The sequence below is a fragment of the Mirounga leonina genome, unplaced genomic scaffold (genome assembly GCF_011800145.1).
Source record: "Mirounga leonina isolate KUSES-001 unplaced genomic scaffold, KU_Mleo_1.0 Mir_54, whole genome shotgun sequence".
NCBI lineage: Eukaryota > Metazoa > Chordata > Mammalia > Carnivora > Phocidae > Mirounga > Mirounga leonina.
Window position 1 is genome coordinate 5843000 of NW_023270812.1, and position 26857 is coordinate 5869856.

A 26857-nucleotide genomic window follows, 5' to 3' on the forward strand; every position below is an offset into this window, starting at 1 on the left:
CTGCTGCTACTACTGCTGCTGCTGCTGCTACTACTGCTGCTGCTGCTACTATTGCTACTACTGCTACTACTACTACTGCTACTATTACTGCTGCTGCTGCTGCTGCTACTGATAGAAACATGGGAAGAGGAAGGGAAGAAACTAAGAATCACTGATCAATCAGTAGGTATCAGGCCAAACTGCCTTATGTGCATTTTAGTGCTTATTCCAGCATTATTTAGCAACCTGCCCAGAAGGGAGGCACAGACACACGAGTTTTAGACATAAAAGAGATGCTAAAATAATGTAGCCAAGGGCCTTCATTTTAAAGGTGAAAAAGAGGCTCAAAACGGTTAGGGGTCTTGCCAAAAGTCACACATCTAGGGAGAGGCATTTGTGTACACTGTTTTCAAAAACAGAAAATAAATTTTCACTTTGGCAATGCGTCAGGTATTAGTGAGACATTAATCCCGGAATATGCACACACCGAATATCAGTAGTCTGAGTTCCTGGCTCACCTCCTGTTTTCCCCAAATCTCACAAATAATGTGTGTAGGAAGAAGAAAGTACATACAGAATAAGTTAGCATTACACATGTCCTGCATCCACCAGTCTCCACCTTGGAGAAGCATAGCGGGCGGTGTTACTTGCTGTGCTTGTGGTATACCAGTAGTCTATCCAGTTGCTGCAAATATGCAACATCCATTAAATACGGATGTTGCCTGAAGTTCAAATATTATGTTTAACATCGTGATTCCATTTGCATTTACGGTTAGAATGGGAATAGACTTGATGAGAGGTGCCAAACGTGAGCTTACAACATAGAACTAAAAGGTTATTTTACATGTAGCAGGGGGTAAGCGGCACCTGTTATGACTGTGCAGAGGACTGGAGGGTCAGTTTACTAGAAGACTGCTTGCTAGAGAGAGTGAAGGACCACCTGGGAAAGACCTCCTCCTAAGTGAAGAGGGCATGCTCGCACCCAAGCAGGAGCCAAATGTAACACCTGAGTTGGGAAGATGGGATGGTGAGTTACCACCCTTCAGCCAGCTGCCATGGTTCACACTGGCCTTCTAGCAAGAATCTGCAAGCGGTATCAGAGGACTTTCTTTTTCTCACTAAAATGTGTATTTAAGGCTTCCCTTAGTTTCTCTAACATACATGCCTTTCCTGCTGCCAGTCACTGCTTGAGATGCTTCTTCCGACCAAAAGGCTTCACAAGCCCCTCCATCCACCCAGCAAGATTTTGGCTATTTTCTCAAATCTGGCAAGTTCTGACAGAGTAGAGGGTACCCAGCAGCTGCACACTCGCCCAGGAAAATGGTGAGCCAAAGCAAAGTCCCTGAGACAGCCCTGGGGATCCACTTTGCTTCTGTTGAGATTCTGAATCGCTGTCTAATTAGATCAGTAGTTTGTAGAGCATACATGGGCCAGGTCCTTTCTTCCTGTCCCCCCAGAGGTACTCACTACACTTCTCCATATCCCTGTCTGCCTAGAGAGGTCACCATCCAAAAGAGATGGCAGAGGTTATGGCTCAAAATTTCTGATGTTGCTCACTGGCCTCTTGACATGTGAGATGTAGGAGTCCCAGCATTCTCCCCTCAAGGCAGCTGTGGGGAGTCTATGTAGGAGCCCCACTCCTCTGCTACTGTGACTTCCCTGATGAGATTGGTCTTTCGGCGCTACTGGGGGCCTTCAAAGCGGGAAAGTGCTTGGACCTCTTTTACAGGATCACATACAATATTACTGCTGTGATCGTGGTGAATCTCAGCAATTGTTCCTTAATGGAAACTTCAATAATGGTATTTAAAATGTTTTTGTTGGGGTGCCTGGGTGGCTCAGTTTGTTAAGCGTCTGCCTTCAGCTCAGGTCATGATCCCGGGGTCCTGGGATCGAGCCCCGCTTCGGGCTCCCTGCTCGGCGGGAAGCCTGCTTCTCCCTCTCACACTCCCCCTGCTTGTGTTCCCTCTCTCACTGTGTCTCTCTCTGTCAAATAAATAAATAAAATCTTTTAAAAAAATGTTTTTGTTTGTGCCTTAAAATTTAATTCACAATTGAACAACTGCTATATGATTCCAGACACTCAAAGTCGGGTCTTGTGGGAGCTACTTTTCACCTACTTCTAAAGCCCATTATTAGTCAGTCATTTCAGCCAACCTTTATAACATATCTGACAAGTTGCTATTGACACTTATCTGCTGATTTGGAGAAATTGTTATTAAAAAGGATTTCTATAAATGCATGAGTACTGGGGTAATGCACGTTTACGTTTCATTGACAAAATTGTATTTTCTACAACCATGTGGTCTCAAGTAGATCAGATTTCCTGCCCAGAAACACTGCACTGCATTTGGCTTCTAAATATGGGGTAATGGTGTATTTTCTCACATCGGGAATTATATGCACTAGGAAGGCTGCCACTATCCAAATGGAGAAAACATAAGGAGATGGAGAAGTAACAAGATCCTAAGGAGAAAGGCATAACTCTGGGGGGGATTCTGCCACAGAACCTGGTCTATAGCCAACAGTGACCTGAGACAGTTCCTATGGACACCCAACCCTCACAGCCCAGAGTTAGCTCGTCGGCCAGATAATCTTCTGACCCAGTGTCCTTGATGAACCATCACGGATGTCCCTGAACCTTGAAATGGCTGGCTGTGAAGTGGGTTGCTCAAGAAATTCACCTCCTTTCCTGACTCAGCATGGGATGGGAGAGACTGTAAGCCTTGATGTCTGATAAGAATAAAAAATGTCTGGTTCCAAATTTTCTCACGCAAAGTATACATATTTGGAGAAATTCAATATGGTGACAAAACAGTAACTGTGAAGCAAGCGACCTCGGTCCTAGCAGGACATTTGTCACAACAGGCTGTGATCAAGGCAAACCTCATCTCATTTACAGGCCTTGGGCTCACTGACCATAAAACCTTCCTGAGGTTTAAATCCCTCTAGTATGACCTCCCCTGACTCTCCCTCTCCCCCGCTGTCCCTGTGTCACCAATAGCCAAATAGCCGCTGCATTCCCTGCTTCTTCTCCTCCCTGCCTTCCCCTTCTCCCTCCTCCTTCTCTCCCCCCCCTTCTTTTTCTTCTTTCTCTCCTTTCTTCTAAGTTTTAGGAAAGTGCATTTAAATTGTAAAAAAATCCAAATAGCTGTATCTTACTCATCCACCCAGAATTCCCTGAACCAGTGCCGCCCGAAAATATTCTGTGATGACCGGAATGCTCTATATTTTATCAGGTACAATAAAGTGATAAACACACACGCCATCATCTCTTTCTCTCAATCGCCTTTCCAAAATTTCCTTCTTTGAGCTTGCCCCTCTCCTCTGATTTTCCTTCCATCCTGATCCCCCAGTGAAGTTAAAGATGCACATTTCCTATGTGCTTGAAAATTTTAGCAATGTGCGTGTTTGGGGTAAAACGGGCAGTAGGCCTTTGCCTGTAGGCCTTTGAGAAACATAAAGCAACCCAATTTTCTCCACATTCTAACACTACCAATTTCAGTCTCCTAAATGAGACAAACCTCGTACACATAAAACTGTAATTTTAAGAACAAAGCAAAATGATGCCATTGTCCACCTTGGTCTTCTGTTCTGACAAACCCAAATAAAGCCTCATCTTATAAGGCAAAATTGACATTGCTATGAAAAATGTATATTGGGCTCTGCCTTTCTGAACTTATAGACTGGCATTTCCCTAGATTTGTGATACTATTCAGTACATATTTCACCTAAACTATTTACCACAGCACGTTTTCCAACCTTATGGATTTTTTTTTCTAAACTCATTGTAATTTCCCAAGTTCAATATAATACATAGCCATTTGAAAACAAAGATTCACTAAATTTCACGTTGTAACAGGTAAATTTGCAGTGTTTATTTTTCCAGCAAGTTAAATATAAAAACTAATATTTGCACCGACTTACTCTCCTCTCATCTCCCTTCAAAATCATAGTTTTCCAAATAAAAGAAACAGAAATTCATCCCTGAACATATTGCTCCAAATTAAAACTAAAGTAATTTAAGTTCTTATTAAAAGTCGTTTGTGTTGCCTAAGAAAGCACTAGGAAGGACAAGATTTCAGATTAAAAAGTGTCAAATTCCAGTGTTCACTGTGTCCTTCATTATAAGTGATTTGAAAATCTTTTTCTCTCCAGGAAAGACTAGTGAGTAACAGCTTAGTCTAAATGACAGCAGCTCTGTGTATCAAGAGCCCACAATTCAGCTAATTTTCAGTTCTTATTATCTAGATACCATGAGCTGGAATTTAATAGATGGCTGGAACATCGATAACATGACATCTAGCAAAGAACATGTAAGCGGCATCTGTGGCCTCAACGAAGGTGGTGCCTCCAAAATATAAATCAAAGAAAATATAAGAACATCTCAGGAGAAAGGGCTGACAGTGACCCTGCACGCTTGAAATATTTTAAATGCCTCAGGGAATCTATGGAGCAAGTAGTGTTAAAGATAATGATGCACCAGCTAGAGCTACTTAGCTCTTTGCTAAGAAAGGAAGCAATGTAGTAGACCAAGAACACCTTTAGACTCTTTCAGACCACGTGGGTTCAAATTAGAGCCCCACCTCACACTGTTTCTTTGGTGACTCGCTTCTTCTCAATGAACCTCGCAGAGTTTTCGCAGGTGTAAACAGCAAAAGGGACTCCTACTTTCCCTATTTACATAGTTGCCATATGAATCAAGGCAATGGACATGGGAATACTTTTTTTTTTTTTTAAAGATTTTATTTATTTATGTGACAGAGAGAGACACAGCAAGAGAGGGAACACAAGCAGGGGGAGTGGGAGAGGGAGAAGCAGGCTTCCCGCTGAGCAGGGAGCCCGACGCGGGGCTCGATCCCAGGACCCTGGGACCAAGACCTGAGCTGAAGGCAGACGCTTAACGACTGAGCCACCCAGGCGCCCCTGGACATGGAAATACTTTTTAAACAGTCACGGTCTCTACAGAGTTAATGTACATAATAGCACATTGTACTAGTGATTTCAACCACAGTACAGATACAATAGAGCTTGTAAACCCAGAGAGGTGCTGATGTGATGTGCAAATGTATAAATCTAAAACCCAGTGACGGAATTTTTCAAATAAACTTGATTACTTTAGATCAGTCTTAGGCTCACAGCAAAACTGGGTGGAAAGTGCAGTTTCCATTCACCCTCTGGCCAGGACACAATGCATTTTTTGGAAGGCAGCTATGCTCACCACTATACCACCAACGCCGGCTTACAATGCATTTTTTGAAATCTCTCACCAACGCTGTGTGTGTGCAAAAGTCAGTTCGTTAGAGACTGGGTAGAGATCAATTTGTGAAGATGATTTCTTTGTTGAAAACTGCATTGTATCAACATCCCAACACAATGGAACTCCTTCCTTCATCTTAAATCAAGAAAGAAGGGTTTCACTGGAATAACTCAGAGAGCCTGATATGGCTCTTCTGGAGTCAGTGGGAGGCAGTGAGTCGGGGTCTGAGCCCCACTGGGTAAATCTAGAAGACTAGATGGATGCAGTTACGTCAGGCTTTGCTTGTGATCCCAGACTCTGTTAAAACAAAACGTGTATGAGTATTCCCTGGGAAAATGAGAAGGAGCTTCATGAATGCCATTCTATATTCTTCCTAGGAAGCTGAGGAGATTCAAATAGAGAAAATCTGGGCAAGAAGCAGTGAGAATCCAGGAGCTGAGGTGGGATCATCACTGCAGGTGAGGCTGGAATTCCCCAGGGTGACCTCTAAAGGGCCCCTCCAGGAGCCACCACAGGGAGTCTGCATTCCAACTGGCCAGCTCCTGACAACTCGCATCTATCCCAGGGCAGCTGTTGGCAGGTCAGGTAAGAACTTTCCCTCTCGGTTTTCCTTAGTTGTCTCATGTGGCTTTGACACTGAGACTTCAGAAACTGAGTGGAGCACAATAGTAGAGCAGGAGTAGAAGCTCAAGGTGGGGACAGACAGAAGGAGCACCCCCATCCCAGTCCCCCAGGAAGTGCCCAGCCTCACAGGGGCCCTAGCAGGAGTATAGCAGTAAGGCTTTCATGTGGCTGCCTGCGTGTTTTTCATGAGACTGACACTTATTTACTAAGCTGAAACTGTATTTGAAACTTAGTTATCCATTTGGTCCTGGTAGAAACTGCCACCCACTAGGATGCTAGGGCAGTGCCTTCAGTGAAAGACACAAAAGCATCATCAGCAAAAGGAACCACCAGTGCTCAGAAACAGCTTGGTGGATTGTGCAGTTTTTCTACTAGAACTGCCTTATAAAAACCACTACTAGGCACCCAGGTTCAAGTGATTCCACTAGCCCCATCATGTGCAATCCTGTATTCTCCACTATTGACTGGTGGCCACCACACGCGCTCTCTCTGAATTGTCTTTCTAATACACTTCTTGATTCTTCAGCTTGAATACCATCACTGTTCCACGAATGAGGCACCTATGTAAGTTCCCTTTTAACCTTTCTGCAATTCAGGCTTCTGTTCCAGAATGCTCTAGATCAACCTTAGCCTGTCCACACAAATCTTATCCAAGTGCAAACAGGCATCTGCTGGCCCTGTCTCCCAGGGAATCCTTATCTAGCAACGATGTTTCTTTCACACGCTTGCCATAGCTTTCCTGACTCTGAAGCTATTCACAGAAAAATGAATTTCTTTGAGGCAAGGCGATACTTTCAAGCCTTTCTTACATTTGAAAGTCATCAGTTTATGAGAGGAAAAAGACCCAGGAAGCAAATCGTTTTAGCTTCTTTAAACATATAAAGAGGGCACCTAGGTGGCTCAGTTGTTAGGTGTCTGCCTTTGGCTCAGGTCATGATCCCGGGGTCCTGGGATCGAGCCCCTCATTGGGCTCCCGGCTCAGCGGGGAGCCTGCTTCTCCCTCTCCCACTCCCCCTGCTGTGTTCCCTCTCTCGCTGTGTCTCTCTGTCAAAATAAATAAGTAAAATCTTTAAATATATATGTATATATATAAAGAGAGGCCTAATAGAAGGTTCCTTGGATTTTGTTCTATTTTCAAAGAGTAGAGCTAGAAGTTAGGGGTGAAGACAGATCTCAGGGCAAATAACTCTCCATCAATTAAAGTTCTGTACAATGACAACAGTTAACTTGGAAAGAAATGATTCCTTTGATACTAAAAGTGCTGGAGCAGAACACAGGGGACAAACACTGAGCATATATTATAAGAGCAATTTTTGTATCAGGAGGAAATTTAGATTGGAAGATGACAAAGGCCATTCCGACTGTAAGATTATGAGTGGGCCGAGGCATACGGTAACTGTGATGTCATCGGTTCAATGATTCATTCACTCCACAAATCATGTCTAACCATCCCCACTGCAGCCAGCACTGTTCTCAAGCACAAAGACAGAAAAGGTGTAGTTTTTGCCTCAAGGCACTAAGTCTAATAATGGAATAGAGTAGAGGGCTGCCCAGGTAAAGAGTCTTTCATTTTTTGGTCACACTCCATTTATTTTGTGGGATATATCTATATAGGTCTATATAGCTATATATAAATATAACCATCTTTCCTATATCTGTTTAGGCAAAGCTTAAATCGTAGCTTTATGGCAACATTACACAACTTACAGATTCTATGACATTTGTTTTCACTGACCCTCTACCTAAACTACTTCAAATAGGATATTTTATTCAGTAAGAAAGAGAAATAACATGATTTTTCATTTATCTTTAACACATTATGGTGAGGAAAGTTCATTTGTCCATGAGATGATGCTACCAGCTCAGCTTTAAATGATGGCCATATCTGATCATTTTAATTGTAGGTCAGTGTATGTTAATTAGTATGGCTTTCTAAATTAATACGAAATTCCCAGTGCACCACTGAAGATATAAAAGACATAAAATTCAGGGTCATGATGACTCTAGACAGAAATGTAATTCTCTGAAACTAGCTGGGAGAATCCCTAGATTAATCATACTCCCAAGTGATTGTAGGTACTCAGAAAGGTAAGTGGCCCTTGCAGGGCTCATGCCATGGCTTCCAGCTTTGTTAGGATCACACCCTCTAACAAACCAGTGGAGCTAACCGGTCACATAGAAAGCAGCCATAAGCCATGAGCACTCCCCTCTGTTCCTAGCCCCCTATGTTCCAAGTACACCAGCGCTCTTCTACTGCCTCATCACTAAAGGAAAACACCCATGTTTCACTTTTTATCCAAATTTCTACTCCCACTTTAGGAAATGAAGTCTAGTAAATTTGGCTTTTTTCAGGAAAAAGCTGCACAGCAACACTCTATGCTCCCTCAGTCCTAGTAAGAAAATGAATGTATCTCAATATGGGTGCTTTGAATAAGAATTTAAACTCAGGTTCCCAGATTTAATTCTCAGTGTGGCTCCTTTCTCACGGTGGACCCAAGTCAAGTCAATTGACCTCTCCATTTCTCATCTGGCTTCACTGATACATTTATGCAGGTAGCTTAATAGTCCCAGATGAAAGATGGATGCATGCATTAGTATCAATGCTTCTGTAAAACTACAGCAAAAACATACCACAGTTCTGATCTGTAGAGTCTGGTCTAATTCTGTAGTAGGGTCATTCAATGGGGCTCTCCCACTTCCCACATTTTCTTAGTGCTAGGTAAGATATTTGTTCTTTATAAAGTATTGGCAAAGCTCTACTAGTAAGATAGGGCTCCTAAATTCTAGTTATCTTTTCCCAGTGAGATTTTTCGACCATGAACTTCTTAAGCAAGGAACAAATAAATTAGCCCACTGACCTAAATATCTATTTTTTCTTACCCAGTTCTTAATAAAGCTTCTGTGTGGTCAAATGGATATCAATGTCATTCCATAAACAACCAAAGAACAACACTTATGTATAGAAACAATTGTTGAAACAACAATGGCATTTCACACACAAAAACAAGTTCAAGACTGACTGAATTCCTAGTGTAACCATAGTGATACAAATAGAGTATATAATTGTATAATACAGACTCAGTAATGAAACTGATGAGTTCATGGAAGTTATCTACAGCAATTGCACATTTACAAATATGGCAGCCATTAGTCATGGCCCACCCAATGTCCGTCTCCTTCTCTCTCCTTATTAACAGAATGCTGATTTTGTTTGGAGAAGCAATGGACTCAAATCAGTGGATGGAGAAGCAATGGACTCAAATCAGTGGATAAATAAGATTGGTCTAAGCCAATCATGGATATCCTGCTTATCTTTGGAAAACACTTACTTTGCAAGCTTCCTTTGTAATTACCGGTAGCCATATGACAAATTTTGAACAACGAGATATAAGGAGAAGCCTGCAAATAGGCTTCTAAAAAGTATTATTATTATTTCCTTTTTTAAGCAAATGAGACAGGCTGTTCCCCATCATCCCACCCTATTTCAGACTTGATGCCATGATGCCCAGGGCTGTGCCATGGACAGTGGATAGTAAAGTACTAACAACCCCATCAGTGCATACAATAACACTTCTATCCTTATGGGTTAAGCCTCTGTTTGGTGAGTGTTCATTCCATCACTGCTAGGGGACAGCACTGTTAACCAATAAACAAAGAAACACAGTTCTAAAATATATATATATATTATATGACATATAAATATGATATATTTAACTGCAAATTAAAGTGAAATAATAAAGTATAGGGAAAACTTTCTTTGAAAAACCTTATCTCTTCTTTATGTTTTATGTTTTATAAATACATTTAGGTTGTGATTTTGCCAAAATATTCTATGTAGTTCCAAAAGATATTTCTTTGTTTGTAAAGGTATCATCTTGAACAAGGAATAAAATGCTAGATAGCTCAATCAATTTCCAATTAAATAGATCAATGACCACATGTCATTAATGATTGACAGACTTTGGAAAACTTTTACCCATCATTCACATAAAAAATGACATTGACATAACAATGCATATACACGAAAATTAAAAAGAGAACTATACAAATATAAAAATTAAATGAGATATTTTGGTAAAGGACTGAGGTTAGACCCTGGTGTTTGGTAAACATTCAATAAATTATAGTTATTAATAATACTCATTCCTCACAATAGATAGATAGATAGATAGATAGATAGATAGATAGATAGATGATAGATAGATATGAAGAACCCAATACACTTTAAAATATATACACATATCTCTTTGAATAGCATGATTAACTTCCTACCCACAATGTCAGAATTACACACTATCATCATGGGTCAGGAACATGGCTGAGCATCGAGGCAGAAATGGTTAGACACAATTTACAACTTGATGCAGAGTAACTGCCTGGTAAGTACCCATAGCTCCAGGGGCCTCTGATGTAGTGGGCGTCCTAAAGGTGTGGTCCGGGAACATGCATTTGCAAGATTGCTTTCTTTTTCTTTTTTCTTAAAAAGTCGTAAGTAAATCCACAATTTAAAAAAAGTCATTTAATACAGAGTCCCTAAATAAAGAAGCAGTGAAAAGCATTCTCCACTAAAGTCCAAAAGCTCTCAACGTAAGAATTTCTGTAATTGAAATAATGGAACATAGTAAGTACCTGGCAAAAGTTGCCTACAGCTCAGCTGGAGAGCATTTCACTTATTTAATGAATAAATTTACATTTACATATAACATTTGACTTACATCACAAACAATTTTATATGTGTATTTGACATTTTATTTATTTCAATAGGTAACTATACTTTTACTTTTTGTTTATAAACTATTAAATATTCACATTAAGGTAATATAGAAAAATATGAACTAATTTTTTTTTCCATTCCACAAAACCACATTTACTGTTTTTGTGTTTGTTTTTCTAACGAGAAGTTCCCTTTGGTTTACTAATAGTTATTGGCAGTCCTCCAGAGACAAACACTTCCATCCAGTAAAGGTATGAGTGGTGCTTAGGTGGCTGCTGGCTGATTACTCTCACATAGGTGCCCTCCTTAATCCCCATCCCCCAGCTGGCCCATCCCCGACCCACGTCCCTCTATTAACCCTCAGTTTGTTCTCTGTCTTTAAGAGTCTCTTATGGTTTCTCTCCCTGAGCGCTCTTCAGATCCCTCCCCTGCCCTCAGCATGCTGTGTGCTCAATGTCCTCTTTCTTGCCTGGATGGCCTCTAGCTGCAGCATGGAATAGCTGGAGCATAAACAAATCTAACATCTCACATGCTTGGAGGAATATAAAGAAAAATTCTGGAAAAACAGAATAACTAAAATAAACATTAGAAAGAAATCAGTAAAACCCAAAAGTTCTTACATGAAATGTTAAAGTTTTGAGTATATTCACAGGAATATATGCATGGATGTGTTCAAGAAGAAAACGTTCATAAGATGAATTCACCTATGATCTTTAGCTTTCAATAAACTAGGCATTTCTTAAAATCTGCTAAGAAAATATATCACTGAAAAGGTTTAAGATAATCAAATGAATAGTGCAATCACAATATAAATAAAAATTCCAAAAGAATGTTCCAGAATGATTTTATTCCTTATTTTTTTTGGTACATTTGGTAAAATTGATCATATAAGTTAGCAAATTAATCTGTAGTCAGTGGAAATAGATGTTGGTGGCGAAGAGTATTTTTAAGTTTGAACCCTAGGCATGGATTATCCAAAACTACTATAAGTTTTAGGAGAATGAGACTAGTAACATTCACTTAGAATTTTAAATCCGTTACATTGGCTTACATTGATACCCTAAAGTGGTTTGGATCAACCCAATTTCAGTAATCATTTTACATTTAGAACTTACAGTGTTCAGTATATTTGTAAACTATCAAAAATAATGCTTTAATATAAAATAAATCATTAAAACTTAAAATTATTTATGATAATACTTTGAGGTTTGGTTTATTATTATTTGTTAACTGGCTCTTTTCCAGATATTGATTTGGTAAAAGAGAAAAAGAGGAAAATCTTTTGATCTCTCAATCTTTTGTCAGTTACTCTTGATGGGATACTTGATCAGCATGAGGGCATCATTAGTGTGTGGCTGAGAGGGCTGGCATCTGCAGTGAGGACCAAAGAGACTATAACACAAAGAAGGTGGGCTTCAGAGAGATGGACGTAGGAGAGTCCCTACAGCCAACAGAAATCTTGTGGCAGAACTGATGGCAGGAAAGGGGCAGAAGTGAATATGGGGGGTGCCCCAGCATCTGCAAGAGGCAAGACTTGCACTGTGTTCTGCTCCGTCTCAATCCTAAATCCTCGATGTGAGATAAATCCACACAAAAACTCGCTTCTTTGTAGGCCTAACATCATAACATAAATTAAAACAGACTTCAGGGCCAGGTTACACATTTTGGACATCCAAAATGGCTTTAAAAAATAAAATATATAAAAATAAAAAATATATAAAATAAAAAATTATATATATATATTTAAATAACATAAAATAATTTGCATGACTCTCTGATTAAACTCTAAAGGCTCAGAAATGCCTAACAATTGAATAAATACATAAAAAGTGTTGTAACACGTACTTATTCCTGAACAAGCTTAGATATATCCCAAGGCTTTACACAGCTTTTGATATTACAAGAAGCAAGTAGACTCCTTACTAACAATTAATCTGTAACAAATATTAAGTTTAGGAATGATTATACATTTAGACAATATTTCTTAATAAATTTCCTCACATAAATTGTTCCTAATCTATAAACCAATTTTAAATAAAATCCATCATGCCAGGCATTTTACATCTTACTCTATTTATTGCCCCATTTCTCATCAGAAACCTTTTAGCTTTAATGCTATTCCATGGCAGAGTATCTCATTAGAGTGGCAAAGATAAAGTTCTTTTGGAGATAAAGTAATTATAGTGATTGTAGGGGAAAAAAAATCTCCTAGAGTTCTTGGTTGCAGTAATCTCCTGGCTTCTGATTCATTTGAAAACTAATAAACTGAGTGCAAACAAAAAGATGTTGCTGGTGGATAACTCAGGTTACCCGGAGTTTGTGCTGGGGAGATGAACAATTTGTAACCTTCATCAGAACTAAAGGGTCCTGGAGGTATAAGCTTACGATGGGAGTTCAGCAGTTGCTTTGATGCTTTTTTGGGGCAGAAAACTCTTCCCCTGAATGAAGGACAGTGAGAGCAACAGTTTCTGAATGTTTACTATGTACCTCCATGCTAGCTACTTTATTTCTTTTTCTCACTGTGCTAAGCTCTTGAGAGTTAAATCATTTAATCCACAAGAACTTTAATGAACTTGTTTACTTCCATTTCATGACAAGAAAACCGAGACAAAGAATTTAAGTCACTTGCCCAAAGTCACACAGCTACTAAGCAGCAGAACTCAAGTCCAGAACATCTGACAGGAAAGGGACCACAGAAAGCCACTCTCCAGCTCTCTGCACCCAGACAGTTCCAAGTCCAATATTGCAGGACCGAACGTGCTATGCCATGTGCTCTCTCCCCTCTGTTCCACATCCATTTTAGCGTCTGATTATTTTTAGTCGATAGATTATTTTATTCATAAATATTCTTTTTTTTTAAGATTTTATTTATTTATTTGGCAGAGAGAGACACAGCGAGAGAGGGAACACAAGCAGGGGAAGTGGGAGAGGGAGAAGCAGGCTCCCCGCCGAGCAGGGAGCCCGATGCGGGGCTCGATCCCAGGACCCCAGGATCATGACCTGAGCCGAAGGCAGACGCTTAACCGACTGAGCCACCCAGGCGCCCCTACTCATAAATATTCTTACTGTATTTTAAGTCTGTGTCCGGTTAGAGAAGTGAGTCCGTTTCTCCCTATCCCAGAAGCTGTGTCGTCTTCAGGAGGCTGAGTCCTCCTAGAATGTGGGCAATGGCTGGAACGTGGTGGTAGGGAGGGACAAGGGGCACAGGAGAAGGCACTCTTAGGCCTTAGGGAGCAGAAGCCTGCGGGGCTGAGGAGGAGAAGCCATCCTAGCATGACCCCTGTGGACAGGCTCCTCACCATCAACATCATATTCTAACAAAACTTCATCAGCTCAGGCACAATTTTTAACATGTCTCTGGAAGCCTTGTGTTCTTATAAATGGGTCACGGGAAATCTCTGACAGCTTGCCAGAAGGCTCACTCCTCGCCACCACACTTACAGTAAGACAGACTAGAAGGATCACACCTGCTGACCGGGTAACCTTAAGTTTGGCAGGGTCCCAGGGGAAGGGAGGAGGGACAAGCATCTTTAAGCTTCTTGGTGCTGTTTCTTTTTCCAATTTAAATTCCTTCTTTAATTTCCAGTTATTTCTAAAAGCTGTGTATTTTCTTCTTCTTTTTTTTTTTTTACAGATTTTATTTATTTATTTGACAGAGAGAGAGCGAGAGAGGAACACAAGGAGCGGGAGTGGGAGAGAGAGAAGCAGACTTCCCGCTGAGCAGGGAGCCCGATGCGGGGCTCGATCCCAGGACCCTGGGATCATGACCTGAGCTGAAGGCAGACGCTTAACGACTGAGCCACCCAGGAGCCCCAGCTGCGTATTTTCTATGTATCTTGGAAAACTTTACTTTTTTTCTGTTCATATTTTTTTGTATTAATGAAAAAAAGAAAGGCTCTGAAGCTATGACTTGCTCATCATTTGATTTTCCACACTAATGAGGGAGAGAGTCATGACATAGGTTATTCAGGTTACCCGTTTTATTGTTCAAGCACATAATCAGAAATACATATGCAAGTACAAAGCAACCTCCTTTCTGTGCTCAACCCTGTGTCATTTCTGTGTGGACCTAAGTGGACAATCTTCGAAGAGGCAAATGAAAATTGGAGGCCTGCCATGTTTTTCCAATCAGCTGCTGTTCACTGTTTTCCAGGGAGCATTCATGTTTCTAAGGGCTATTTTGGTTAGTGGAAGCCCTAGTCAAGGTTGCCATGAAATAAAGAAGGTAATTTGATTTAAATTCAGAGGAAAACCTGGTGTCCCAGCTGATTTTCAATTTACCCTCAAGGTCAGGACAAAACCTTGGACATCAGTTTCCCCATCCTAACACCGTGACAGAAATGGCCTCCTGTCTTCCTTGCCAATTCATTAGGAGCATCATATTAAATGTGAAATATGTAAACAATTAAACCTTAGAGCATTATGTATGAGAGGAGCTCATTATCTTGCACACAAAATTTAAATAGTGTTGAAGAAATGTTGGCATTATGAATAAGTCCCCCACAACAACAAAAAATAATTAGGAGTTTACTATTAAGACTCATGAGAGGCAAAGGGCCTATTGTAGACTGATTTTTTTCAGACCAGAAAAAAAAAATTATGTTTAAAAAAAAAAATAACCCACGTAGCTAAGTAGGTTCCGATTTTTCTCTTTGTGTATAAAAAGCTCCTTGCGGAAGCTCAGATAAACCACATCCTGCTCCACTATATAACTTGTCAGCCACACAAAATCCTTTCTTTCTTTTTATGTTTTTCTTGACTAGAGAAAATTCTGTCAATTGTAGATCTTTATAAAGTTTGGGAAAATGAAACCTTAAGAGTTGCCTATTCTCGGGCGCCTGGGTGGCTCAGTTGGTTAAGCGACTGCTTTCGGCTCAGGTCATGATCCTGGAGTCCCGGGATCGAGTCCCGCATCGGGCTCTCTGCTCAGCAGGGAGCCTGCTTCTCCCTCTGACCCTCCCCCCTCTCATGTGCTCTCTCTCTCTCATTCTCTCTCTCTCAGATAAATAAAAAAAATCTTTAAAAAGAGTTGCCTATTCTCTACCTGGAAATCCTTCCTCAGGGCAAAGTTCAGCTCCTGCCCCACCCACTGCTGGGTAGGGGGTTGGCTTGCAGACTCCTGTGATTACTCAGCTGCTCCACAAAGCTGTTACTGGAAGGTACTACTGAGTGTGAATGTTTGTCATTAATAAAAAATCGGAGGGCCTCTTCTACTTATTTACCAGTGATGCTGCATCTAGTAACTATACTAAAATTTCAGATTAAAAAAAATAAAAAATACAAAATACAATACAATAAAATAAAGTAAAATTCCGGGTTCAATAAGTAATCTTTAAATCATCCTTTCCAATCTCCTTAAATCTTAAAGTAGTTTTTTTTTTTTTTTCAAGAGTATTTTTGAAGGATAGTTTAAGTATAGGGAAGTAGTTGGGTAATAGGACACTGATTACCAGATTTGTAGAGTGAACAATCTATCCTAGAAAAGGCAGAGCTTTAAAGAAACAGAAGACTTTTCATCCCTGGCACCAACGTTTGTTAACTGTGTGACTTTGGGTTCATTGCTTAACTTCATGGAGTCTCTTTATTAAAAACACTAGATAATAATATCTACTTTGCAGGTCTGTAACAAGAATTAGAGAAATATAAAAGTACCAGAATATAAATGTAAGGAAGGAAATCAATAAGTGGTAGCAAAAGAATCATAACTTCTATGATCAATGTGATTATACATGCCAAGTATAATTTCTAAAGTATGTGGATCTACTGAATCAGTAACAGTTCAAGTACAGATACCATTCACTTCGAATTATTAGCTTTGTGCTCCACTATGGGCAAGGTACTGGGTGAAGTGTTGAAAATGCACCAGGGATCTAAACCCGCAAGTTACCTGATACAAGAGGCTTACCGGCACTTGGAATATAGACAAATGGGCAATTGTACAGAATGTGGAATGGAAATTTAATGATATCTGAAATAATGTAGTTGAAGTTAGACCCTATCAGGGGAGGAAATGATGAAAGAAAAGGCCAGAGAGCTCTAGAAGAAATTAAGAGAGGGGTTAACAATGTACAGAGCAAAAATAATGTAGGGAGAATAAAAGTCTGAATTTAATAATCAAATGCAGAGCAGTTCTAGGAACTGACAAAGTCTGGGGTGGTCATGGGAGTGGGCCTCTGAGATGGGACAGAGCCTAGACCACCGGGTGGATGAGATCATCGCTCCCAGGACCTGCTGGTCCAGGTGAGCAGCTGAGGGGGCTACAAAGAGCTTCTGGATGAACACAGTGGGAGGGGAGATGCTTTCACTCTTTTTTTTTTTTTTTTAATGTTGTTAGTCACCATACAGTACATCATTAGTTTTTGATGTAGTGTTCCATGATACATTGCTTTCACTTTTTTGAAAGGAGTTAGCCAAAGTCTGGATTGATTTCATGGTGAAGTACCTAAGTGTGTGTATGCACACACCCAACAAGTACTCATGAAAAATAATTTAAAAAGTAACAATAAGAAAGCATTTAAGATATCTAATTATTTATGTTCCAGCTACTGTTCCTTTTTTTAAAGATATTATTTACTTATTTGAGAGACAGAGAGGATGAGAGCACATGAGCAGGGGAAGGGCAGCAGGAGAGGGAGAAGCAGACTCCCCACTGAGCAGGGAGCTGATGAGGAATGAGATCCCAGGATCATGACCTTAGCTAAAGGCAGACACTTAACTGACTGAGCCACCAGGTGCCTCTCTGTTCTAAATACTCTTCATATATTAACTAATCTTTACAAGAAATAAGAAGTAGATACCATTATCCCAGGTAAAAGATGTCCCCAAGCTGACACAGGAGGAAAATAATGATTTAGGAAAAATTTTTTTTTTTAGATTTCTATTTTTTAATTTTTTATTGTTATGTTAATCACCATACATGTAGGAATTCTAACCCATGCAGTATGAAGAGTCTGGAGACTTGTCTTCTTAAGTTTTCACCATACAGCCTCTCAGCAAGTTGAAGTAAGTGCTTACTGCACACCGGGCTCTCTAAACACCTAATGTTAATGCACCATTTAACCTGTATGGTACGATTTCAGTTTGTGCATTTAGACAGATGCTGCTGGTTGCTTTTTCTTTTTGTCTTCTGTTTTTTTTTCCCCAAGGAGCATATTTTTACATATGAAACTTCGCATAAAAATCTATACGTATGGTTTCCCTTAATTAAATAAAAGATTGGCCACATTAAGCACCCCCACCACCACTTGCTAAGCAAGTAAGGTAAGGAGCGGCCTCCTTACCTGGGCCTTGGTCTCTTCATGGTCCTCACCCCATCCCCAGCCACTGCATACTTAAGACCTAAGTCTTAAATCACATGTCTGATCACTGGGGATATCTGAGCATATGACACTTAGTGTAAATATATCTGTGTGGTAAAAAATGGGGAGACTGCAGAGCTTACAAGTTTAGATCACACAGTCAGGTTCAAATGCCTACTCTCACAAGCTCCTTTCCTTAATCTCTTTAAGCCTAAATCTAAAATAAGGTTACTGACAGTACTTAGAGTGTTATGAAATAAATGCAATAGATGATGCATGAAAATAATTAAGCTTGGGGCTCAATAATAATTTGTTATTGCTGTTTTCACTAAGAACAATTGGAAGTTAATATAAATAGGTCGCATCCACCATCTAAGGCAATCAAGACTGGAGCATAGACCAGAAAAACAGAAGAGGCTGTTTACTGTGTTGGAAAAGGCTTATGGCAGAGGAGAGATTCTGGTGGAAAGTAAAGTTCTGGAGGACTTTAAGAGAGTACATTTCCCAGACAGAAGCACTGCCCGGTGACACCCCCAGAAAAAGGTCCAGTCCCGTGGTTCAGAACAAACCATCACTCATGGATTTGTCTCCCTAAGTTCAGTCACAGGATTGGCCTGCGTACAGAGAGATTATACCATAGTGAAATACTGAGCTGCATTTTTGAGTAATTCTACCATCTTCCCCAGGCTTGAGGCAGGAATCCTTGATTTCTCCATTATTGGGTGTATCCTTCATGTTCTTCCATGCTGCTCCGTTATACACTTTCCACAGGGCACCACCCCGACCCGGCCCGTAGTTCCCCCCGCATGAACCCTATGAAGAGTCTATGAATCAACCTCTTTGCCCTCAATCTGTCACCAACTTCTGTCCCAATGACAGACTGTTACAGCAGTAATAAAGTTTCTAAAATATAGATTGCCTTTATTTTTAACATTTTGTCTTGGCTTCCCATCGCCTGTGGAATAAAAATCTAAATGTAGCCATTAGAGGGGCCTGGTATGGTAAGGGAGTCCTTGTCCCCACTTCAGCCCCCCATCACCTGAAGACCCTTGACCCTGACCCTTGATCACACCAATCAGAAAATGCCCTCCTCACTCACGCACATTCACACCCACATCAACTTTAGCCAAATCCTGCATAACCATCACGGGGAAGCCATGGCCTTAGCTGTGTGCATGGTTTATATCAGGGGTCCACCATGTTTTCTCGTAGGGGCCAGAGGTAGATAGGTCAGGCTCCGCAGGGCATCCAGTCCGGGTGGCAACTACTGAAGCCCGCCCTGGGCATGGAAGCTACACAGACAACATGGAAGGAGATGGGTGGTGCCGCCTTATGCTACAGTGTCATCATGGAGACTGGAAATCTAAACTTCATATAGCGTTCACGGGCCACACAGCATTACTCTTTGGATATTTCCCAGCCACTTAAAAATGCAAGAACATTCTTAGCTTGTGAACCATACAACCCAAGCGGAGACCACAGCAGATGGTAGCCTGCCGACCTCAGTTTCACATGCATGCTGTGGGCGATCCACGACTTTCCTTTTCACTCCTTTACTGAGATACAACTTCCATTTAGCAACCTCGAGTGCGCCCATCTTCAATGAACAGTCCAGTGGATTGTGACACACGTATCCAACCATGTACAGTCACACCGATTGAGACATAAAACATTCCCAGTGTCTTAGAATGCTCCTTCCTGGCCTCTTCTAAAAGACACCCCCACCAAAGCCTAATCTCTTTTTGTTATAAACACACTCTCGATGCTTCCTTTCCGGAGACCTGGACTAAACACAGGGAGACAACAGCCGGGTACACCTAACGTTTTACAGAGTGATGTATTTTTAAATGAAACTTCAGATACCATTAACCATTAGAATCGCATAGCAGAATGTCTTTTGTTTTCAGTCATGCGTCTTCTCTGATTAGCAACCCCAAAAGGCTACTGTGGAAATAGACGTTCATTTTCTCTGGGCAGCCTCTGCCAATGCCGTAGCTCCTTACCTGGGCCAAGGTGAGCGTTGCCTGCTGGCAGGTGCTGCACTGCACCCGGAGTTTTCCTGGCTGTACTCTTTGACAGGGGCCTTTGCAATAAACATAAAAGCTGTTGTAGGTTCCTCTACCTGCTGGGAGAGGGGGGGAAGCAGAGAAAGTAGCCAATCAATGTTGAATCCAAATTGAGACAAATTTTAAAATTATCTCCCCAGGAGCATTTTGAAACACTAGTGGGATAAAGATTCCAATGAGGATACAACAATTTAATTTAGAAAATCTAGTTTTATGCTCAAGAGTGAAAATCTTTTCTTCCACTTGCCAACAGCCTTGTGACTTAGTCAGCAGGGTAAGCGACCTGCTGCCTCCAGAAGAGCTGGCCAAGTGTATATGCAACACGGGGAAGTGAAATGCCTTCTGTGCCGCTTAAGTTTTTAAAAAGGACAGGAAACGTAGAGACTGTGGGAAATTTAAAGACCACTGCTCCTGAATTCTATTTCATGCTTCTGTACACAGTTTTGAAGGCTCTAGATTTTTCCTCTTAAAATCTTATCTGTAGGGACCTACCAGCCCATTTCTCGTGCTATGACTGACATGATCACCATTTGCTGGGTTCCAGTGAAGTCTTTCCAACATATAGTCACACATAAAGTAAGACAAGAGTCCTGAGGGGTTTAAACAGAACCCGGCAGGGGTGTGCAGAAACGGGTGCTTTGTGTTTCACTAGTATTCTCTACCTAGACAAATGCCATTCAAATAACACAAGAAGAAAAGCTGGACCAAAAAAAAAAAAAAGTCAACAATTAAACATCTCTAATTACTTCTCTCAAATGTCAGCATACAGAAGTCATGCTATTCTGCACATTAGGGGGACCTTTCAGAACAGCGTCCCACTGCCATTTCTGCAAAGAGCTCACTAATAAAATAACTGCCTTTTTAAATGTATAATATTACTAACTAGTTGTTTTAATCCTTACACCTTACTTCTTGTTCGGTTGGGGGGTTACATAAAATGTCGTGGCATATGAATTTTGTTTACAATTTTACTATTATCATTAAGATCATCTATAAATAATAAGGACTATTTTTACCATTATGAGTGAAAACCTTCAGCCTCCCAAATACATATGGTTTATTTAAAAAAAATTGGTACAAAAATAATAAGAAACAAAGAGCGATCCTAAAGTCTTAGGCAGCGCCATTTATTTCTTACTAATTAAAAAAAAAAAAGACTCTATAGGCTCACTGAATTGTTATTTGTTCAGCCATCTTTACTAATATTGTAAGTGACAATACTTTGTAAGATGTAAAGCACAATAAAAATGTTAAATTTTATAATTTTATCATTTATTACCAATATATTTTAGAATTATTACTCTCCAGAAATTAATATTTAGCTTCCAGTGTGAAGGGAAGATAAAATATAAACATATGTTTGTAGTGATAAGAAACTATGATTTTCTGATGCTTCTTTGTAACTTTAGTGCCTTAATGTGGAAGGTCTTCGAGTCTATAAATACCACATTGATACTAGCAAAGATAGTAATTATATAAGAAATATTCTTAAGGTTTTATATATATCATAAATGCAATGGATAGAACCATATATTAAAGTTATAGAAATACCATAACAACTGTCAGAATATCGGAAGACCACAAGGATTGACAATTTCACTTGTTAAATTGTACCAAGAGCTTCGTGAAGGAGGCAGGAACCCTTATTGTAAAAACCTTTATCAGAAATAGGAACAAATCCAATTTCAGAATTTTTATAACCTACTATTGTAAAGGTTAAACAATAAAAAAAAAAAGGAGGAGGAGGAACAGGAGTGGGGAAAGGAGAAGCTTATGAAGGGGAGCCTGGGTGGCAAAGACACTAGCATTGTTGAAAGAGCATATGAGCAACAGCTTTACAATAGTAAATGATGCATCTATGAAACTGCAGGCAGCTAAATGACTCTTCTCTCTCCCTTAGGGCAATAGGAACATTTGCAATATTGTTTCAGCAAATGATACAGCCAGGCACAATCCCAAGACTAGGGAACTCTTCTGTGTGCTACAAACTTCAGCGAAGTCCTTGAGAAGTTAGAAAATACTGCATGCCCATGTCTGTGGCCTAGAAGCATACAAGATGACACGCAATCTATTACACGGTGCTTCCCAGAGCCAGCTGCGAGCTGGGGATTAATAGTCAGGCTAAGGAAGATCAAGGTCGGGCCAGTCCTGGCTACGGCAAATTTCAAGCTGTTGACATTACTTGGTCAAAAAGTCGGGGCTTTCAGGTCAATCCTGAGATCCCCTGTTCAGGATGGCTTCCTCACTAATTTGGCTGCATCACACTGTTTAAAGTTGGCAAACTTCTCTGTGCCGCGCTGAGGTCTGGAGTCCCCAGGATGGGAATAAGAATAAACACCCTGACATGTTTTCTGGGCAATGTTCCCATTAGCCTGACTGAGGGTCTGAGGTACAGACTTTTGGATATGGAGCCATAACTCCTAAAGGAATGGCAAGGCGATGTGAAGAATGCCCCGGAATGCTTTTCTGCAGCTCTGTCACCGTCTCCAGTCAAGAACTTGAACCTTCTTCCCATTTTACTTCTGTCTGGATCTTAAAATCCTTTTTCTTGCCTTATCAACTCCTTCATATGGCTACCCCTTCACTGCCCAACATAATCAATGCAGCTTGCGTTTGGGTTTATAATACTTTCCTCTTTTTCTAGAATACATTTTCAGAACTAGAGAAATACATCAAAAGTATTACACGTCATGTCCTTTACTGTAGTTCACCAGTTGTGAACATTTTCCCATATTTTGAGTGTGCTCCCTGTGTGTGTGTGTGTATACATACATACACATATACTACACATACATATTTTCAGTTGAATCATTTGTAATTAACTTGCAGACATCACACCACTCATCCCGGGATCCTTCAAGATCCTAAAAATATGGACTTTTTTCTATAAAGCTGTAGTGCTCTTTGAGGGATTTGGTTGTTTCAGTTTTTCTGCTCTGAGGCTAATCAAGTATAAGTATATCTTACAGAACACTATCACGGTTTGCAGGCTGTGAAAAAGCGTCAAGCCAAAATACCTGGGATTCCTTAGCCAAATCATTTTCGATGAGGCTAAATTAAGTCAAGGTGAGCAAGCCCTCCCACCGCGGGACGTTCAGAGCTCGGTGACTCTGTGAGGAAAGCACGGAGCACAGCACATCCCGGACTTTATCTGACCTCAGGAACTTTCCTTTTGTGGAGCATTTTGTGAAATTATTTGTCAGGAAAAAAAAAAAAATTGGAAAAAAAATCTGAAAGAAGGATTCAACTCACTGTGTAGGGCTTGATGTACAGCAAGCCAAATTGTTCACCTGCTGACAATTAAGTTCTTCCCTTCACCACAGCGATCAGTAATTTTTTATTTGTTATTTATTATTATTATTTTATCATAAGCCAGGAGGCTGAGTCTAATAATGTCATGATTTTACAAAGTAAAGTACATGCTTTTCATTCAGAAGTTCATTTTTTTTTTTTTCCCCTGGAGAGAAGTTAAAAGCACAACTAGTGGTCAGTTCCTTTAAAGTATGAGTCACGGGGTGCCTGGGGGGCTCAACTGTTGGGCATCTGCCTTCGGCTCAGGTCATGATCCCAGTGTCCTGGGATCGAGCCCCACGTCTGGCTCCCGGCTAGGCAGGGAGCCTGCTTCTCCCTCTCCCACTCCCCCTGCTTGTGTTCCCTCTCTCGCTGTGTCTCCCTCTCTCTCTCTCTGTCAATTAAATAAATAAATAAAATCTTAAAAAAAAAAAAAAAAGAAGAAAAAAGAATAAAGTGTGAGTCACTATGTTCATTTCAAGTGCCCCTAGGGTTTCCTTAGCATTGTGTTTTGTCATTATCTTTAGTTTTTCTCACTCACTTTGTCCAGTTAACATAATCCTTAGTTAAGTCTCCACTCTTTCCTTATTCTCCCTTCTTGATCCAGGGAATTGCAGAAATCACTAACAATATTCACAACATATCGAGGAAAGTCCCTTTTTAAAAAGGATATATATTGGGACACCTGGGTGGCTCAGTCGGTTAAGCATCTGACTCTTGGTTTCGGCTCAGGTCGTGATCTCAGGGTCCTGGGATCGAGCCCTGCGAGCCCTGCATCGGGCTCTGCACTCGGCAGGGAGTCTGCTTGAGATTCTCTCTCTCCCTCTGCCTCTCCTCCCATTTGCATACACGTGTGCTCTCTCTCTCTCAAATAAATGAATACATCTTTAAAAACAAATGAGGATATATATTATTTGCTTTGGCTTTCTGAGAAACTGGCATAATGTGCATAGTTTTCATTTTTTAAATGTGTTTTAGATGATGGGCTTATGGCCTAACGAAGTTGTTTTAATAAGATTGATGAATACTTGAGAACACTCATTCTGATTCTCATTAAAACTTTTCTTTGACCTCAGAAGTTTCCACCACTGGCTGTCACAGAGAATCAAGAATTTAATTGCTTGGATAATTTGTTTACCAGGGAAGAAAGAGTATGAGTTAACATGTTTTATACCACAGTAAAACAATGTTCAGCGCCAATGTCCTATAAAAACCACAGGCACACAATTGATTTACGACTACGTTTATCACATATGATCATGTAAGTAGAACAAGCTGCCCAAGAGAACTTTCTGTGACCCTGGAAATGTTCTACATCCACACTTTCCCAGATGGTAGCCACCGCGCGCTTACTGAGAATCTCAAATGCAGCGAGGAATGACTGAGAAACTCATCCCGTTGGGTAGCACAGTGGAGGAGAATAAATAACAATGACGTGTCTGGTCCCCTCTCTCCCTCCCTCATCAAGCCTGCAGATAACAATATGAAGGAGATTCTTCTTTCACACTGACAACACAGTCACCTGCTGTTAGGTGGGCTAATATGAAAACTGTGTTGGCTGGTGAGAATGGAACAGGGGACGGTTTGAGCCTGAAGCACCATGACGTAGGACTTGGGGACTTCGTTGCGTTAGAGGCAGAAGAGAGCTTCCCTCTCATTTCTTCCTTGCACGTGCCCCAGGCCCTAGACCAAGCGGAACTAGTCTTGACGTGTGACTAGACAGTGACTGCCACATCTCCACGGCCCTCACCATCTTTGACCCACACCTTCAAGGGGAAATGGCATGTCCTCTAAGAATTCTTCCTTTGATTTCCCCACAAAAGATATCTCCCTAAATAATTACATCTGAGAGTATGAAAGTATCCAGCTTAGTTTTGTCACCTTTAAATACTCGACTTGTCCCAACACCACAGAACCAGCATCTAATGAGGTGGAGTCCCTGTCTGGAGGTGTCCTTCCCAGCCTTCCCCCGACTCCTTCCACAGTGCCCAGCCCGGCACTTAGTATTCCCCGCTCTGGCCCTCCTGCCTCCTACAGCCTTGTTCTCGTTTCTTAAACACCAAGGATAATGTCTGCACCATTAGCTCCATTTTTTCAGCTACAACCTACCAGATTCCCTCAGTTTACCCTTTCCTCTTGTCACTTAGGAGGTACGTACCCTCAGTCCTGTTTGACTCCTACAAGCCCACTCTGGAAGAGACCTATGTCCAGAACTTCTGAACCTGGGGCCTTGACCCTGTGACAGGGAGCGAGGCCATAGAGAATCTTCTCCCTGGACATTTTCCAGAATCTTGCTATTATATTTCTGAGCAATGGTCCTTCAGCCTGAGGTGGACCACATTTGCTGGAACATACGTCTCATGAGCCAGGTACACAACACATCTATACCAAAAGAACAAAATCAGCACCATCTCTGAAGGCCAGAATTGCTATTTATTCTCCTCTTCTGTGCTTTTCAATGGGATGAGTTCCTCAGTCGTTCCTCACTACCTTTGAAATTCTCATTTTTTTCCTTACATTGACCTAAAACGTTTAAATAATGTATATCAACGTAGTCTAAAGCAGTTCCATATGAAAATCATTCAATGTGGACACAGAGAATCATTGCTTCCATGTGACATTTTGCTTTGGATCATGGAAAAGATGAGGATCATGTGCACTTCAACCTAAGGCAAATGAAAAGAAGAAATCTGCCCCACATTGTGTCATGTACTTGTCCTACCTTTTCTATCGTTACAACCCCCCATATGTAACACTGCACCTGTTTCAGATATTCATTCCAAATAGCTGTGTGGTTCCATGAGCTTAGTAAACACTCAGTAAATATTTGCTAGGTTAACAAATTCTGCCATATACTGAATGATGTAAAAGTTGTAGCAGGTAGGGTAGTGTGAGAACAAAATTCATATAGAACAGAATGTAGCCATGATTACAAAATATTTAGAACATCTTCCCACCAGCCAAGCTTACTGGACTAACCACATACCCTTCAAAATATTGGCATATCATATTTGAAATCAATAACATCAATATTATCTTTAAGACCACAGAAATGACAAACATAAATAAAAGTAAAACAAAAAATAATACTTGAAAAATTTGTATATAGGACTTAATATAATTCTAAGTCTTTGAATGTTAAGGGGAAAAAATGAATTCTGAAAATTTACAAGTAGAACTACTCTAAAGGAGGCAGTTATTACACAGAAACACATTTCATTTCAACCCTTATCCAATGGGTTACGACACCCCATTGAACCCAGCCAAACTATTCCATGCTTTTAACAAGCCATAGTCTTAACTCCTGCAGTGTAACCGAGGTAAAACTGTGTTATAAACAACTTCCAATTACATAACCATCAGCCAATGTATGCACTTTTAAAACATGGTTAGCAATCTCTAAGGAGCCTCAGCTCTTAGAAGTTATAACTTACTTCTCAATTTTTGTGCTAGGGTTTTTATTTATTTATTACTTACTTACTTACTTACTTACTTACTTACTTACTTACTTACTTATTTATTTATTTATTTATTTATTTATTGAGAGAGAGAGAGAGAGAGAGAAGGGATGGGAGGGAGAGAGAATCTTAAGCAAGTCCCAAGCGCAGCACCAAATCTGACGCGG

The 26857-nt window shown here is 40.5% G+C and overlaps 1 protein-coding gene across 3 annotated transcripts in view; it reads right to left on the minus strand.

Annotated features, from left to right (window-relative positions):
* The window catches only part of LOC118001822 (E3 ubiquitin-protein ligase parkin), a 1265989-nt gene that overhangs the window by 770479 nt on the left and 468653 nt on the right, over positions 1 to 26857 (minus strand). For 2 of the 3 annotated variants that reach the window (XM_034991967.1, XM_034991964.1), the window contains exon 4: positions 19879 to 20000. In XM_034991967.1, the coding sequence (XP_034847858.1) occupies positions 19879 to 20000 (122 nt within the window). The remainder of the gene's footprint in view (positions 1 to 19878; positions 20001 to 26857) is intronic. The other variant, XM_034991965.1, reaches the window with a different exon arrangement.